Source organism: Cucurbita pepo, chromosome 10 (assembly GCF_057944985.1).
Source record: "Cucurbita pepo subsp. pepo isolate OVF chromosome 10, ASM5794498v1, whole genome shotgun sequence".
Classification (NCBI taxonomy): domain Eukaryota; kingdom Viridiplantae; phylum Streptophyta; class Magnoliopsida; order Cucurbitales; family Cucurbitaceae; genus Cucurbita; species Cucurbita pepo.
In genome coordinates, this window is record NC_141807.1 from 4,159,006 (window position 1) to 4,176,303 (window position 17,298).

At 37.9% G+C, this 17,298-nt stretch overlaps 4 protein-coding genes across 5 annotated transcripts; 2 read left to right on the top strand and 2 right to left on the bottom strand.

The window, feature by feature from the left end:
• The first annotated feature begins 2,585 nt into the window (after nt 1–2,585).
• On the top strand, nt 2,586–6,157 carry LOC111803051 (SEC14 cytosolic factor). 2 transcript variants are annotated; one of them, XM_087127516.1, is made up of 12 exons: nt 2,586–2,782; nt 2,878–3,218; nt 3,314–3,342; nt 3,495–3,578; nt 3,675–3,728; nt 3,801–3,878; nt 4,008–4,061; nt 4,227–4,286; nt 4,360–4,455; nt 4,930–5,031; nt 5,145–5,225; nt 5,576–6,157. In XM_087127516.1, the coding sequence occupies exons 2-12, from the start codon at nt 3,164–3,166 to the stop codon at nt 5,882–5,884; spliced, it is 1,002 nt and encodes a 333-aa protein (XP_086983642.1). In that variant the 5' UTR covers nt 2,586–2,782; nt 2,878–3,163; the 3' UTR covers nt 5,885–6,157. The 2 variants fall into 2 exon arrangements, with proteins under 2 accessions (XP_086983642.1, XP_086983641.1); XM_087127515.1 differs by having other exon boundaries at nt 3,675–3,878.
• On the bottom strand, nt 5,590–8,229 carry ALKBH2 (oxidoreductase, 2OG-Fe(II) oxygenase family protein). Its single transcript, XM_023688243.2, has 5 exons — nt 7,433–8,229; nt 7,141–7,257; nt 6,835–7,024; nt 6,449–6,732; nt 5,590–5,703 (listed from the first exon to the last, which is right to left on the bottom strand). The coding sequence occupies exons 1-4, from the start codon at nt 7,700–7,702 to the stop codon at nt 6,539–6,541; spliced, it is 771 nt and encodes a 256-aa protein (XP_023544011.2). The 5' UTR covers nt 7,703–8,229; the 3' UTR covers nt 5,590–5,703; nt 6,449–6,538.
• A 141-nt stretch (nt 8,230–8,370) lies between these two features.
• Nucleotides 8,371–10,760, bottom strand: LOC111803053 (Calcium-dependent lipid-binding (CaLB domain) family protein). The gene is made up of 4 exons (XM_023687312.2): nt 10,555–10,760; nt 10,148–10,346; nt 9,966–10,061; nt 8,371–8,981 (listed from the first exon to the last, which is right to left on the bottom strand). The coding sequence occupies exons 2-4, from the start codon at nt 10,271–10,273 to the stop codon at nt 8,682–8,684; spliced, it is 522 nt and encodes a 173-aa protein (XP_023543080.1). The 5' UTR covers nt 10,274–10,346; nt 10,555–10,760; the 3' UTR covers nt 8,371–8,681.
• Nucleotides 10,761–12,338: 1,578 nt separating this feature from the next.
• On the top strand, nt 12,339–17,281 carry LOC111803054 (nudix hydrolase 10). Its single transcript, XM_023687314.2, has 9 exons — nt 12,339–12,616; nt 13,428–13,657; nt 14,864–14,929; nt 15,041–15,178; nt 15,361–15,438; nt 15,525–15,575; nt 15,690–15,724; nt 16,558–16,666; nt 16,919–17,281. Exons 1-9 carry the CDS (start codon nt 12,472–12,474, stop codon nt 17,108–17,110), a joined length of 1,044 nt encoding a protein of 347 aa, XP_023543082.1. The 5' UTR covers nt 12,339–12,471; the 3' UTR covers nt 17,111–17,281.
• Nucleotides 17,282–17,298: the final 17 nt, after the last annotated feature.

A 17,298-nucleotide genomic window follows, 5' to 3' on the forward strand; every position in this document is an offset into this window, starting at 1 on the left:
ATTCCACTTATTAAAAAAAAAAAAAAAAAAGGAATCCATTTCCCGACGTTGTATCTAACACGAACATAGTCGATCATGGCAGAACATAGTTTTAATGGTAAGACAATCTCGTTGAAGATTGTTGGGAGAGGAGTCCGTTATATGAGATTATACTCAAAGTAGATAATATCTGTAGTTTCTAACAAATCTGACACGAACATAATTGAATACAACTTTGGTCGAATATTTAAGTTCCAATTAAATTGGAGTCAAAAGCTATAAAAATTAAGGATCTATTTCAAAATTATTTAACCTAATTTTTTTTATTGTCTATTAACTTAATCAATTAAGAGTAACATAAATTTAATAAAATTAAATTTCACATTCGTTAATAACGATTTAGGGACAAATTTGATTGCTCTTTAACATACAAACAAAACTACATTAAATTTTAACAACTTTTTTTAATAAAAACTAAATTTTTACATAGCCGTGATGTTCTATATTGATTAGGGAGGAGAACAAAACACCCTGGTGATGTTCTATATTGATTAGTGAGGAGAACAAAACACCCTTTATATATAATATATATAAGAGTGTACGAAACCTTTCTCCAACAAAAATGTACGAAACCTTTGAGGGAAGGTCGAGAGGGAAAGTCCAAAAGAGACAATATCGGCTGGGAGTGGATTTGGACCATTAAAATAGCAAAAATTAAATACTATTTGAAATTAAGTAAAATTTTAAGAAATTAAAGTATGCATGTACGTATAGTGCTTATTTGTTTAATAAATGAATTATAATGGGCTGTATTTAAATTAAAACCCCAATGAATATTTATATACAGTCCACAGATGTAGCTGGTTGTCAAAGTTGACATGGCACCAAAATACCATTGGAATATTCGAATATCAGATCATTTCCATTTTAATATTTCTATATTTTTTTCAAGTCAAATCTAATCATTTAATTTTTAACATTTTTTTCGACTGATATTTAGTTTGTCGATGCTTGAAAATTTCAAACTTAATCGATCAAGATATAATATTTTTTTATCCACTCTCGTATAGCTGAATAAAAGAATGAATTTATCGAAACTTATCTTGATATTAAAAATAAACATAGTTAAATATAAAAAAGCAATAAAAATATTGAATTTTCTTAAAATTCTTTTCTAATGACAAAAAAAATATATATATATATAAAACAAAAATTAAATTAAAAAGTAATCAAAATATTGGAGAATAAAACATATATATAACCTTTTAAGAAACATATTTACAAAGGTTCTCTCATCTACTTTAGCAATCACTTGTGATTAACAAAGCACTTTATGAAGCCCAATTGAAAAGTAACTGTTGAGGCCCAAAAGAGACTGGCCCAATAATGAACCTCTGATATATATTAATAAAAAATAATAATTTGTTCAAATATATATATATATTTAGACCTTAGTGGATATTAATCTTTTAATATTTATTTTTAAGATTAAAAAGATAGTATTTTTAAAAATTATAATAATAAATAATAGAATCAAAAGTGCACGTATAGCTACACCCCTTGGTTATATAGCCTTTATTTAAAGGAATCTTTCGGCTTTGGATTAAAAAAAAGCCACTTTCGGTTTGGTCAACTTTTATGTTTTAAAATCTTCATATTGTTTATTACATTATATATTTTACTTTTATTTTTCAACTCTTAAATTATGGAATATGTGGATTTTATTTTTTTTATTAATATTTATAATAAAGTAGGTAAATTAAACTATATTATCAATAAAACCCCGCACAACTTCAAGGGAGAGTTAGAAAAGAAGATCATTTGTGATCAAACGGTTTGAAAACTTCACAATCAAATTGATCAGACTTACATGAATACTTGAGCATGTACTCTAGATTAAGAATTGTCAAAGGATGAGTCTCGTGCCTCTCAAGTGTAGAAGCACGGTGGAAACCAATATCAAACAAGTAAAAAAAGACGCGAGAATAGGAAATGAGTAGAAAGACAAAACAGTAGGATTACATCAAAAAAACAAAAAGTTCTTACGACTAGTGAGGACACTTAAAAGGAGATAAAATGACGATCGGAATAAAGTAAACAAAAAGGTATAGCATGTGCTATAAAAAAAAAAAGGAATGAGAATGAGATTGACACATCTTTGTTTAATAAACGTAGAATGTGAATAAAATTACGAAATTTAGAAAGGGTCCCATATTCTATTCTCATTCCTCGATTTTCAATAAACAAATAAGACCGAGTTATCTATTTAATTTAATAATTTGGTCTATATATACGTGTGTGTGTGAGAGAGAATTATATAGATAGTCCCGAGTTTCTCTAACCTATTACCTTAATCTCAAACTCAAATGGTACATGATTCAAAGTCCCTAATTAACTCAAGAATCCAAGACTCACAAACCTTTGGCACTCCATCAAACATCTCTACGAAGTTTTCTCCAACATATTTGTGCGCTAAAGCTATCAAATTTCCTGACTTTAGGCTCCAACAAGCAAGGCAATGGGCATTTTCCCTGCACCTTTCCTATTCAAGAAGGTTCCCACGGTTTTGCTTTCCACAATTAACTGGCCACAGTGTTTGGGAATAAAAAGAACAAATGGAAGAAGAAAAGAACCCGAAATCAAATGGTGAAGGGCACATGCAAGGACCATTGGACGGCCGAGATTGTATGATTGTGATATATATTTGTTAGTGGAGAATACTGGAAAAGAATTACGGAAGAGAAAACTGGAAAGGGAAACAAACCAGAGCCAGCAACGTCGACACGAAGAACCCATTCAGAATGTAAGCAGCTCCTTTTTCCTCTTCTTTGCTTCATTTTTTAAGGTTCGTAGTGAGATTCCCACAAGACACTGATGACTTTTGCGTGAGCTTAACAGGCATTGAGAAGGACAGGGCCATAAAGAAGGGCGAGTCCGTGTGAGACCCCTTTGGTATTTAAACAGCAGCCTGGCCTCTAAAGGTTGTGACTTGCGAGATCTTAGGTTCACTTTCTTGTCCGGGCTCTTCTTGTATTCTAGCATCGTCATTCTCGTACTTGAGCTGGTTTTCAACCTTGAGTTTCAAGCCCTGCAGAGAGAAAAACAGAGAGAATTAGAGAAGCAGAAGCTTTGGCAGATTGTATTTAGCTTTGGTGCAATTTCTATTCTTCTTGAGAAGGACCAAATGGGTGTCAATCCTCAGGACGCGATCAAGAAGCTCAAAGTTATGATGGATCAAGGTCAGATGATCAACTCTGTTTTCTTCAATTCCAGTTCTGAAAACTTCATTCCCTATTAACCATTTGTTCTATCTGTTTAATTTCGTCACCTGCAGTTGATCACTCAACGAAGAAATCCTTTCAGGTTCGCCAGCTTTCTTCTTCTTCTTCTATCCTCCATCTTCTGTATGCGACCTGCAAGTTCTAAGAGATTAAAATGCTGTTAGTTCTGTTGGGTTGAAGCCCAAGGTCTCTTATGAAACTTTTTGTAAATGACATCGAATGATCTATTTGCAGAATGTTCATCAAGGATTCTTAATAGAAACGCTGGACCGTTTCCTAAGGGCACGAGACTACGATGTTGGCAAGGCCCATAAAATGGTTAGACGCATGTTTTTGGTTGAACTTCTGTAAACATCAAACTGTCATATGCATTACTAAGATATGCTGACAAACCATTCCTCTTTAATGTTGCAGCTGGTTGACTGTTTAAAATGGAGGGTGGAAAACCAGATTGACAAGATATTAAGGGTAAGTGTTTCAACGGCTCGTTTACTGCGATGGCTCCCAATACTTTTCTTGACAGCATTTTATTGTCTGCAGAAGCCAATATTTCCTGCTGATATCTATAGATCAGTGAGAGATTCACAGCTCGTAGGACTTTCGGGCTACTCAAAAGAGGTCTGAGTTTTGTTAATCAATGTCTGTCTTGTTTAACCAGCAATCCCTGTAATCTTAGGATACCTTGTTCTAATGAGATTAGCATATAGCCAGCCGTTCTAACCTACAACTTGTTCTGTTTCACCTCAGGGCCTTCCCATATTTGCCATTGGTGTTGGGCTCAGCACATTAGACAAAGCACATGTAAGTATTCGCGGTTCAGTTCATCTTCCAAACGAATAATTGACCCTTTCGTGAATTTCGATGCCACAAACAGCAGCCTAGATTTTGAAAATATGTACTTCAAAAACCAGAGAGAAATTGAGAAGCTTGTCAAGTTTACTAACCGGTGTTTTGATCTCTTCACAGGTGCATGATTATGTGCAGTCGCACATACAAATCAATGAGTATCGAGATCGTGTTATTCTGGTGAGTTTCTGAATTCTGGGATTCAAAAGAAGCTTCTCTCCTAGTATCATTAACACGTACATTTTTGCTGTAGCCTTCTGCATCAAAAAAGTATGGAAGGCCCATCACTACCTGCGTGAAGATTTTAGATATGACTGGTCTGAAGCTTTCGGCACTTGGCCACATAAAGGTATTCTCTTTTCCTACAATTGTCTCCAATAGATGTCAGTGCAAGTTAAATATAGCCATGTAAATCTGATTCCGTTTCTTGTGGTTCTGATTGGTCTAAATTAATGACAAATCCGCACAATAAGATCAGAAAGTTAAATTCTTTAGTTTGAATCCATTTATCACAAATCAAGTTCACACTGGATCGTGGGATTTTGAGGGAAGAAAAAGAAGAAAAAAGAGACGAAAAAGAAAAGATTCAACGCATATCATTTTGTTTATAAAATCTGTTGTCTGGAGGAATTTCTTTCTGACCATCATTTTAAAACAAGACCATAATGGTGAGGAACATATTCTCCATAATAAACTATAGTAAAATGGAAAGAAAACTTATGATGTGTTTTGATACCTTAAATATGCAATTTATGACTAGCAAATCAAGGATTTCCCAAATCTCTAATGATCATGCAACCGGTAATGTCTCATGTTTCTGCAGTTCCTGACAATTTTATCAACCATTGATGATCTGAACTACCCAGAGAGAACAACTGCTTACTACATTGTAAATGTACCTTACGTCTTTTCATCCTGTTGGAAGGTAAACCATTGAAGAGACTGATCTTGGTTGATTTTGTACCTTGAGTGTTGAAATAATTTTTCCTTCAACACCTGTCTGATGTGTATAGTCATGTATTCTCTTTGATATTGCAGGTTGTCAAGCCTCTCTTACATGAAAGGACAAGGAAAAAGGTTCAAGTATTACCAGGCTGCGGGAGAGATGAGCTGTTGAAGGTAAGGCCTGCATCATTTAAAGAATGTAAAATTGGTTGACTCTTATCAAACATAAAAGCTCTTTTTTGGCCTGCTTGAATATATTATAAATAAAATGGACCACTACATGTTTTTTTATACAAAAAGTTTTGACATTTCATTTGACAATGGAAGCTAGAATCAAGTTTCCCGAAACATTCCATAAAAAATAACATATCGAGTGTATAAAGCAAGGTACATATGCTATGTTAGACAATTAAGAGTGGCAAGAGTAATGTTAAATACTAGTGGGGGAAATACAATAATCAAATAACGGGATTCCCTACCATATGCAAAGTGATGATGCTTTAATTATTCTCTATTTCTTGCAGATAATGGATTATACCTCTCTTCCACATTTCTGTAAAAGAGGGAGCTCATTGTCCTCGAGATCATCGGCTCATCAAGGAGGCAATAATTGCTATTCCTCGGACCACCTTTTTCATCAACAGCTATACAGCTACATCAAGCAACAATCCATGATCAATGAACCTACTGAGTCAATTAGAAAAGGATCTTTTCATGTAACCCTTCAGGCATCAGCATCAAAAAGCAAAGGAGCAGCTAAAACTATTGAATCTGAGTTTCGGAAGTATGAGAATGGGATTTCTGATACACTGATTGAACTGGAAATAATGTAGTGATTGAAGCAAAGGCAACTTTTGAGATGAATTTCTTTCATTGATGGTGCATTCCTTCATTGAGGAGATGGAAAGGAAAATCTGGCTTTACTGATCCTAACACTGTAGCCCTATGGGCAGTCCCAGTTCCGTAATGGCAACATCCATAGTCGCGTCGAAATCCACCTCTAAAGCAATGGAGAGTCATATCCAAGATGTATCTTGAAACGTGCCTGGTTGATATATAAAGTTCGCTTCTTAATATATAGCCTTTTCACGGCTAATTTTTAAGTATCACTTGGTTTTATTATCTGAAACCACATAATTACTTGTATTCAAAGTTTCTAGTTCTAAAATTTAAGCTATTGCACATACATTATAGAGATTAAAGTGGCAAATTAAAAGATGAATTTGAATTTGGATAATTGTGGGGCTGTAGTTGAAAATGAACCATCGTAAGAATATAAACTACAATGAGAGACAGGGCAGCTACGATATTAGATGAGCCAAGTTAGAAAGTGGAGCTCTTCCCCCTTGCATTGATCTATGAAAGAAATGTCCACGATAAACAAGGAAAAAACGTACCAAAACCAATGGACGCCCATTCCAAGATACCTCCACTTGGAAAAGATGAAGGACATTCCTACAATAATCCTGTATTAACTTCAAGATAAATCAACAAACGTGCCTGAAAGTAAGGTTGATGCGGGTTGCCTCTGCCTTGAGGCGCTTAGGCACTGAATGCATCCAATCTCGTTGAGTGTAGCCTTTCATAACCAAAAGCGAACCATGCTTTAGAACAAAAGAGTGTGTATCAGCCACACTGCTTTTCTTTGATTTCTTGGCTGGAGGTTCCTCATCATTCCTTCCTGGGGCCACATCAAATAAACCATAAGATAATGAAGATTTGACAAAAGAGCTTTTCAAAATCAGAACAAAGACGAGAAAAACAGATGAACTAGACCGCATACGTTGAGAAGTTTTGTTGGACTTCTTTTTCAACAAGAAATCTCGCTCACATCCAAATGATACAGAAGCAATCTCCTGGTTCAATGCATAAAGCTTTTCATCATCAGAATGCCAACCCACATAATCATTTCCACCTTTATATCTATTCAATAGTAAGCTATTAAAACTACTCCCCGGTAGAGCTTCGTGAACCTTGACAGAGAAAAAGTGAAGACAATTAGGAGCCACTAGAAACGTCATCGAGAACTTGTAGCTAAAGAAGCCAAAAAGAAAACCCAATAGCGAAAGATTGAATCAAAATATCTTACAGCATTCAAAATGTCCTTAAGAGGAGGAAAATCATCCCAAGTATAGGCATGAGGTTTATACCCACTATAACTATATGTCGTCAAACCAGGATTCACAACGTAACAAGTATCTCTAGGCTGCATATTAGAAAATGCAATAGCTCTTCAGAAAGAACGCAAAATCCAAATATAAATAATGGCGGGAAAGAAGGAAAATCATCTAAGACAACCAACAGCCAGTCGTTAAATCTTCAATTGCTAATTAGGTTGACAATGAACTAAACGAGAGAACATAATCGAGAAAAGTGAAGACCTGGACGACGGAGCGACCGAAGACGCGAATCGTCGGTCTGGTCCATGGAATGTGTTGATTGAGAAAATCGAACCAGGTCCAAGCCTGATCAGAGGACACGAACTTGCTAATATAGACGATTTCGCTTCCGTTTCCGAGATCCAACGTCTGTCGCCTTCCTAAATCCAAAGGACGAGGGATCTTCGCCTCCGATTCTGAGTCGATCACTTCTTTGAACCTCAAACTCATTCTGCCAAATTCTTCATAATTTACAACAAGAACATCGATCATGTTTACAATTTATTTAGTTCATGCTGTCGTTTCGTTTCTTTTCGTCTTTTTTTTTTTTTCCTCAATTTTCTTAAATTAAAATTATAATCGAATTACAATTTTACCCCCAACATAATTTTTATTAATTCATCCACTAATTTATCCAAAACTCATTAATAGAATGGTAAACAAGTTTGGCACGAAATTATTATCCAAACTTTCAAATTTTTGTTTAATTTATAATGAATTATAAATTTAATCAATCACAAATTTATTTCATTTCTTAATTAATAATGAATTTAAAAAAATGGTAGAATCCAATAGCAACGCGTGTCTTAATTATGATCGTTCGATTGAACAAACCAACTTGGTCAAATTGGGTCCTATGATGTTTGACTAAATTCAAATGAGCCCAAAAAATAAAAAGGACCCAACGAACTTTAAATCCAATCGGTTCAATCCAAAAATCATCTAAACGTACGTTCACACTACTTAAGACGAAAAGACTTCGTAAAATAGAAAACTTGTTCTAAGACTTTTAGTTCAAGAACAGTTCGACATTCCACCCCTTCAAATAAAACATGTGTAAGAGAAAATTGGTCCAACGTATAAGATCAACGAACCGGAGGTTGATCCAACATACAAAACGACGAACAAAACGGTTCGAAGGGTTATCATCAAGTTAAAAGGAGATGAAAATGTCTAGTTTAGTTTTTATTATCTAACGAATTTCTGAGAGAGGATGAAGGATGATGGTCAATTATCCATGTCTATAATATTATCCAACTACGAGAATGGACTTTCCAAGCCTATTCACTATGTCCATTCCCATGAAAAACCCACCAAGCACACACTAACAACACAAGCTTCAGACACTAAACCTGCCTCATTCTACTCGTAATCACTTGAAACAGTAGGCTGCAGACAGATCAAAACTATTGAAATGGAAGCAAATTTACAGGTTACCCCATAACTCGAGGCCGAGAACTTCCCGTAATCTTTATCTGGACGGCCGACCAGGTTGATCGATGAACTTGATCTTTAGCTCTATTTCACCAGATTCTACGTCACGAAGCTTCAACCAAACGCTCTGTGTTACGCCCCCTCCCTCCATGCAACTAATGCTGCTGTCCCTTGCTAGGCAGTTATCAGTGTCTGGAGTAACCTTTCTTAACATTGTTGCCCCCAATGAAATTCCAAGAGCCCGTCTCAATCGAGCAGCCGAAACTATCGGTTTAAGACTCAGCTCAGCATGTCCCATCTTGTCATCTGACTTGAACCGATCTTTGTCAAACACTTCCTGCAGAAAGAACGTAAATTTTTGGTTGCTTTGAGTTATTCATACTAGAGTATGTCTTGTTTACTCCCACAAAAAGAAATGATCCGTAGTTTCTTCTTTCTGAAACAAGAAATCATCAAACATTGTTCTAATTTCATTTCGAGTACTTCAGTCCCAGGAATAGATCAGAATACCGAGCTATAGAGTATGATAGAAGACCATACGCAAAGACGAATGAACAATCAACCAACTTTTTTTCCTTTGTAACCAAGCCCACCGCTAACGGATTTTGTCATCTTTGGGTTTTCCCTTCAAGGGCTTTCCTTCAAGGTTTTAAAACGTGTCTGTTACGGAGAGCTTTCCACACCTTTATAAGGAATGTTTCGTCCTCCTCTCCAACCGATGTGGGATCTCACAATCCACCCTCCTTGAGGGCCCAACGTCCTCGTTGGCGCATCACCCAGTGCCTAGCTCTGATACCATTTATAACAGCTCAAGCCCACCGCTAGCAAATATTGTCCTCTTTAGGCTTTCCCTTCGAGGGCTTCCCCTCAAGGTTTTGAAACGTGTTTACTAGGGAAATGTTTCCACACCCTTATAAGAAATGCTTTGTTCTCCTCTCCAACCGATGTGGGATCCACATTAAATCAAAGGGAACTTTGATAACACAAACATAAGATAGCCTAGCTAGCAAAACAATATGCACTCTTTCACTAACCACAATTAGTTTAATACTTGTAATGGTATTAATGAGTTCCCATATTGAAATAAGCCATCATAACCACACTTCTTTTGCATAACTAAAATCCTTGCTTATGTACAAATCATTACAGCCTGATGGAGACAATCTGTATAATTCATTACGGCCTAGTGGAAGATACCAATTCAAAGTTATGCAACTTTGGAGAAAAAAGCAATGGATGAGCAACGGAGAAAATAAGAACAGGGACTATCTCAATGAACACAGACAACAATAGGTCAAAAAACTGACAAGCAGAATCTTACTATTGTCAGATCTTTGACAGGTTGGGTGAGGGAGAAGCTTAGCTCTTCATTCCAAACAGGGTTAAGGCAGCTATTGATAACTTTGGTCTTGGCTGTCTGAAAAACAATGTAATGAAATGAAATTATTTAACAAACCACATCAGAGCACAAGGGTGATAGAAGAAGCCAAGACAAGAAATGACCTGATTGCCCAACTTGACAACAACATAAGGATCGCTGCTCTTGAAATCACGAATTACTAGTTTCTTCCCTTGAATCACAAGCACTTTAAGCAATCCCAACCTCTCGCTAGTTGATTCACTTTCCATAGCAATGGCAGCATCCAACTAAAAAGAAGGCGTATACAGGGTAGCTTCAAAACGTGTAGAAGCACCAGAAAAGCTGCAATTAAAAGCCAAGATGATGGATTTTAAAGTAAAATAAATGACCAAACATTTGGACCCATTAAATCAAACGACCAAAGAACCACATTTCAACCATTTCTTGCATCTATACAAAGCGATCTGAGTACATCTACACAAGTTCACAGAAACAAGAAAAGGGAAAACCCCAAAAACCCCAGAAATCAAAACGAAAGTAAAGAAGATACCACTCAGAGAAAGAGGCAGAGATGGAAGAAGGCTTAACCAAGAACCAGGCAAGTGAGGTTTGAAAGGAAAACAAAGGGTTATTAAGGGTTGGTGAAGGGTGTCATTTCATCAAACAGTTGAAGGGCGGAGTGATAAAAAGAACCAGTTTCAAAGGGAAAGGGAAAAATGATGGTCTGGTAGAGCGAGATTTTGACTAGAAACAGTCGTGGATGGTGGCCCATAGTGAGTTCGAGTTTGACGGGAGTAAATGATTTGGACAAGCATGTTTGAAAAGTAAAAGCAATGCGAAATTAAAGAGAGATTTACGATGAGTTTAGAATCTTTGCGAGGGGTACCTGACTTTGCTGCCATGTGGACTGATTAAAGAGTGAAAAAGTGGGATGGGTGTGGTTGGAAAGTGACAGTGACTCAATGAAGGAAGGTCCATCCTTCCACCATGTACGCTTTGAACTTTGAATTACTCGAAATTGCTGAGGATGAGGGCACTACCAAGGAGAAGAAGAAACACACGTGTGCTGACACCTGGATGTAGGGTTTATGCTTATGTGGATTTTTATATAAAAATAATGCAACTGACACCAAAGTCTACCGCTAATTGTCAGTTTTGACCCGTATCTCTTCTCTAACCGATGTGGGATCTCTTAATCCACTTCCTCGAGGACCAACATCCTCATAGCCACAATGTCCAGTGTTGGGCTCAACAGCCTAAGACCATCTCTAGCAGATGTTGTCTAGTTTGATCCGTTGTACATTCACCATTAGCTTCACGATTTTAAAACACGTCTATTATGAAGAAATTTTCACACCCTTATAAAAATGTTTCGTTCTCCTCTTCAACTGACGTAATATTTCTCACATTAGCGGAAAGTCCAACCAAGCTCAAAGCCACCTTGCCTTTGGCCCAATCCAATGGCAAATTGAACTTGACCACCCTACATTCGTTTTCACATTAAGTTTCTTTCGTCTTGCACTCTTTCTTGTCATTTCTCCGTCATAGTACTTCCTGTATTTATTGCGTCTAAATTTATTCATAATTAACACTTTTCTTCGTAATTGAATTAGACTTTATCAGTGTAACCATCCAAACTCACCGCTAGTAGATATTGTCTTTGATGAGCTTTTCTTTATAGGCTTCCCTCAAAGTTTTAAAATGTGTATGCCATCAAGAGATGTTCGCACTCCTGCCAGGAATATTTCATTTCCCTCTCCAACCGGTGTGAGATCTTATACCTTGAGAGGAAAGCCTGCACAGGACAATATTTACTATCAGTGGGCTTGAACTGTTACAAATAGTATCGAGCTAGTCATCAAATGGTGCGAGACACTAGTTGGAGTAGAACTAAGCCCTCTCTATAGTAGATACGTTTTAAAATCATAAAGCTGATAATATGTAACGGACCAAAGCTGATAATATGTCTCTTCAATACTTTTATTACTTTTATTTGTTTGATGTTCTTATATAAAGCCAAGATTGAAAACTTTTTAACGACAATTATATGTAGGACGTACACTGATTTTATAACCGTTATGAACTTTTTGTTCCTTGTTTTTATCCAATGATGTGATCTTTCAGACAATAGAATCCAATACTACTTTTTTTTATTAATTATCAACTCTTTGAATTATTTAATCACAATAACCCACCAAAGTTAACGCTTAAATCCTTCGTTTAATTAAAAATATAATCTTCATCAAAAAGAGATTAACGAACTGCACAATATTCAAAGCAGTGGGGCGAGTTGCGCCGACGTGGGCGCCCGGTAGCCTCATAGATTTTGGAAATAGTGGTTAAGAGTGTCATTTTCGTATTAATTTTTGGGTATCAATCAAAGGGAATCGACTAGTCCAAACGAACTCCCAGAAAATTAAGCAGAACAACGAGGAATTGGAGCAATACAGGAGACTGCGGAGGCTCAATGATCAGATCCCTTTTGTTTTCTTCCGCTCTTGTGCCGATTTTCAGAACCACTCGGACATCTCCCTCCAACTTTCTGGGATTTCATTGCCTCCCTTTCTCTGCCACTGCTCGCTTTACACTCGTATCTGTTCTTCACTGCCCAGGTTCTGATTTTCATATTTGTGTCCTTGTCTCTCGATTTAGTGACGTTAATGGACCTGAAAATTTGAGATGTTTTATTAATGGTTCTTGGGTTCTTCGTAAACTTTGGTTGTTATGTAGGAGTTGGAGGTTCTGGTACATTGATTATTAATGTGTTGCGTTTATGTTGCCTGTCTAGAACGATGAAACAGTGTTTGGCTAACTTGTAGTTCACTCTCGATTGTATCAATCAGTTTAAATGTTTGTCTTGCTGTTGTTTGGTTATGTTTACAATACCCATCTGGGAGTCATAGTTTTGGAACGAAGTCAGTTATCTTGATACAATAAGATACAATAAGAGCTCAACCTCGCTGCTAAAGAATGCTTGGTTAGGGAGAGATTTCCATAAAGAATGCTTGGTTAGGGAGAGATTTCCACACCTTCGTAAAGAATACTTTGTTTCCCTCTCCAACCGATGTAGGATCTCATAATTCACCTCTTACGGGGCCAGTGTCATTGTTGTCACACCATCCGGTGTCCACCCCTTTTAGGGCTCAACATCCTTGCTGGCACACCTCCTGATGTCTGACTTTGATACCATTTGTAACAGCACAAGTTCACCGTTAATAGATATGGTCCTTTTTGAGCTTTCCCTTTCGAACTTTCCCTCAAGGTTTCTAAAACCCGTCTGTTTTTCACAAACAAGGTGGGATGTTACACATTCCACCGGCTTCTGTTTTTCACACTATTTTATGGATTCAGTGAATGAGAATCCACTGAACTGTTCCTGTAATGGAGAGTTTAGCATGAAACTAATTGGTTCTTATGTTATAGGCATTGGGGTCAGAAATCCAGCTTCTTTTTGCAGCAATTCCCTTTCAGTTTCTGCTAAGTCAACATTGTTTATGGAGGAAGTCCCAGCTGCAAATGAGGTTCAACTGGTTGAAGTACTTGATGCAACCAACGATGATCATGGAGGCGTTCTCGTGGAAATGGATAAACCTATGGACTCTGAGGTCTTTGTCCCCATCCTTAGAGCTTCAATTTCACATTGGAAACAACAGGTTGATGAGTTCAGTAGTAAACTTTTCTGCCCCTTTTGTTTACACACCTTCAAATACTATCAGGACATGCTTACTCCATCTTCATTTCTTTGTCAACTGGACTATGGTAGGCAAGCTTTTGCTTTTGCTTCAAATTTTAATGCCGCTCTAAGAAGTAATGAATGTTTGTTTTGGATTTTGATACATCTGCCATTTCTTTTGACTTCCTTCTTGAGCATGTGATCTCCAGCATCCGAACCGCTAGTAGATATTGTCCACTTTGGCCCGTTACGTATTGCTATCAGTCTTACGGTTTTAAAACGCATATACTAAGGAGAAGTTTCCACACCCTTATAAGTAATGTTCCGTTCTCCTCTCCAACCAATGTGCGATCTCATAATCCACTCCCCTCGAGTGCCTAGTGTCTTCGCTGGCACACCACCCGGTATCTGGCTTTGATTCCATTTGTAACAGTCCAAGCCCACTACTAATAGATATTGTCCACTTTGGCCCGTTATGTATCGTGTCAGCTACTAGGAAGGGGCTTCCACACCCTTATAAGAAATGTTTCGTTCTCCTCTCCAACCAATATGGAATATCACAATCCACCCCCCTCGAGAGCCCAGTATTCTCGCTGGCACACCGCCCAGTGTCTGGCTCTAATATCATTTATAACAGCCCAAGCCCACCGCTAGGAGATATTGTCCGCTTTGGCCCGTTACGTGTTGCCGTCAACCTCATGGTTTTAAAACGTGTTTACTAGGGAGAAGTTTCCACACCCTTATTAGGAGTGTTTCGTTCTCCTCTCCAACCAATGTGAGATATCACAATCCACCCTCCTCGAGAGCCTTGTGTCCTTGTTGGCACACTGTTCGTTATCTGACTCTAATATCATTTATAACAGCCCAAGCCCACCGTTAGTAGATATTGTCCGTTTTGGCCCATTAGTACCGCCGTCAGCCTCACGGCTTTAAAACGCATCTACTAGGAGAGGTTTACATACCCTTATAACGTGTTTCGTTCTCCTCTTCAATCAATGTGAGATCTCTGAATGAATTTTCATTCGGACTCTCGAGTGTTGAAAATTGTCCTCTGTACCAGAGAATTCAGTGTTCTTTTGCTCCAATGCTGGTTTGTATCATTTTCATGAAGATACTCTGGCGCTGTGTCAACTAAACTATTCATATTTTCTCCTGTTTATATTCATGATGAGCAAATCTTTTGCAGGGCAAAAAAGGTGTTTGGCTTAAACTGCCCATTGAGCTTGCTAACCTGGTTGAAGCTGTTGTTAAGGTGATATTCTGATAACAGTTCTTTAGATCGTTTTAACAGTAGATTTAGGAACTTGCACTTTCAAGTGCTGCAAGTAATTGTTTCTATTCTCTATATTTTCCCTTCTTTTAGGAAGGATTCTGGTATCACCACGCAGAGCCAAAGTATTTGATGCTAGTGTACTGGATACCTGAATGTGCTCATACTCTTCCTGTCAATGCTACCCATCGAGTTGGCGTTGGTGCGTTTGTTTTGAACGACAATAAAGAGGTACGAAGCATTTCTTGTAAGGGTGTGGAAACCTCTCCCTAGTAGATGCGTTTTAAACTCGTGAGGCTAACAACAATATGTAACGAGCCAAACCGGACAATATCTATTAGTGGTGGGCTTGAGCTGTTACATCTTGGGTTTGTTGTTCCTCGTCTGAATTTATGTTGTAACTTTTGTTATAGGTACTCGTGGTTCAGGAAAAGAGTGGAGTGTTACGAGGGACTGGTGTATGGAAGTTTCCCACAGGAGTTGTAGATGAGGTAAAGAGTTTTGGATACGCTCTGATTCCATTTCTGCATATAAATATAACTAAAATCTTTGAGTTGCTTCATTTGACGGTATCAAGGGGGAAGATATATGCAAAGCTGCTGAGAGGGAAGTGAGAGAAGAGACTGGTGTAAGTTAAATAAGCTGCATGATCAAATAAAGCTATATTATCTGCTCATCGGTTGTTCATCATGTTTGTCTCAGTAAGAGTTATCTTAAAGTTTCCAGGTTTATTCTTCTACAGATTGACACAGAATTCGTGGAAGTTTTAGCGTTCAGGTATGAAGTTACACTTATCAGCCCATGTCCACCGCTTGTAGATATTGTCTGTTTTGGTTCGTTACGTATAGCCGTCAACTTCACGGTTTTAAAACACGTCTGCTAGGGAGAGGTTTCCACACCCTAATATAGAATACTTTGTTCCTCTCTCCAACCGAAATGAGATCTCACAATTCACCCTCTTTGGGGCTCAACGTTCTCCCTTCTAACTAATGTGGGATCTCACAAGGGCCCTGCGTCCTCCCTGATACTCGTTCTCTTTTCCTACCAATGTGGGATCTCAAAAGGGCCCAGTGTACTCCCTGGCACTCGTTCAGTGTCTGGCTCAGATACCATTTGTAATATTTCAAGCCCACTGCTAGCAGATATTGTTCGATTTGGCCCGTTGCGTATAACCGTCGGCCTCACGGTTTTAAAACGCGTCTGCTAGGGAAAGTGTCCACACCCTTGTATAAAGAATGCTTTGTTCCCCTGTTCCCCTTTCCAACCGATGTGGGATCTCACAATCCACCCTCTTTGGGGCCAGCGTTCTCCCTGACACTTGTTCTCCTCTCCAACCAATGTGGGAGCTCACAAGGGCGCATCGTCCTCCCTGACACTCATTCGGTGTCTGGCTCTGATACCATTTTGTTACGGCACAAGCTCACCACTAGCAGATATTGTCCCCTTTGGCCGGTTACGTTATAGTCGTTAGCCTCACAGTTTTAAAACGCGTCTGTTAGGGAGATGTTTCCACACTCTTACAAAAAATGCTTCTTTCCCCTCTCCAACCGAGGTGGGATCTCACACTAACATTCTTTTTACTATTTTATATCCCATTCAAATTTTTGCAGACAGACTCACCAAGCATTCTTTGGGAAATCAGATCTGTTCTTCGTTTGCGCATTGAAACCTCTAACCTTTGAAATAAGCAAGCAAGAACTCGAGATAGAGGATGCGCAGGTACGTCCCGGTTCACTAGGCAATGTTTATACTTTACACCGACATGTCGATGTAACAGATCGAATCGGCTCTTAGTAAGCATAAGCTACAAACTTGATGCGCATATCATAGTACAACATCATCAGTTGTCTTAGAAACTTTTAGACCTGTCTGAGTGTTCTAAATATTTCTGGTGAAATAACCATCTTTTCTAGTCAGTTCAATTGCAATGCTGAATAGTCCTTACAATTGTTGCAACCATTGTCGTTGCAGTGGATGAAACTCGAGGACTACACCGCTCAACCGTTACTCCAAAAACACGAAGTATGGAAGTGTATCAACAACATTTGTGTCACAAAGATTCAGCAGCAGTATTCTGGATTTTCTCCTGTGCTCACTTCCACAGCGTTTTCGAGCAAACAAAACTTCTTGTACCTAAACGAACACGACATGAGCAGGCGGTGAGGTCTCGTCGTCAATCCTTGATTGATACATTTTGCCAAGTAGCATCAATCTTGTTTCTTTGCTTCTTAATCTTTTCTAGCTATTGGACCATACCCTTGTTTCTGATACTCAAAACTGCATAAGTTCACACTTTCAGTGATTTCAAAATACATTGCTATAATTTTCTATGCAGTTTCTGATAGAATTTA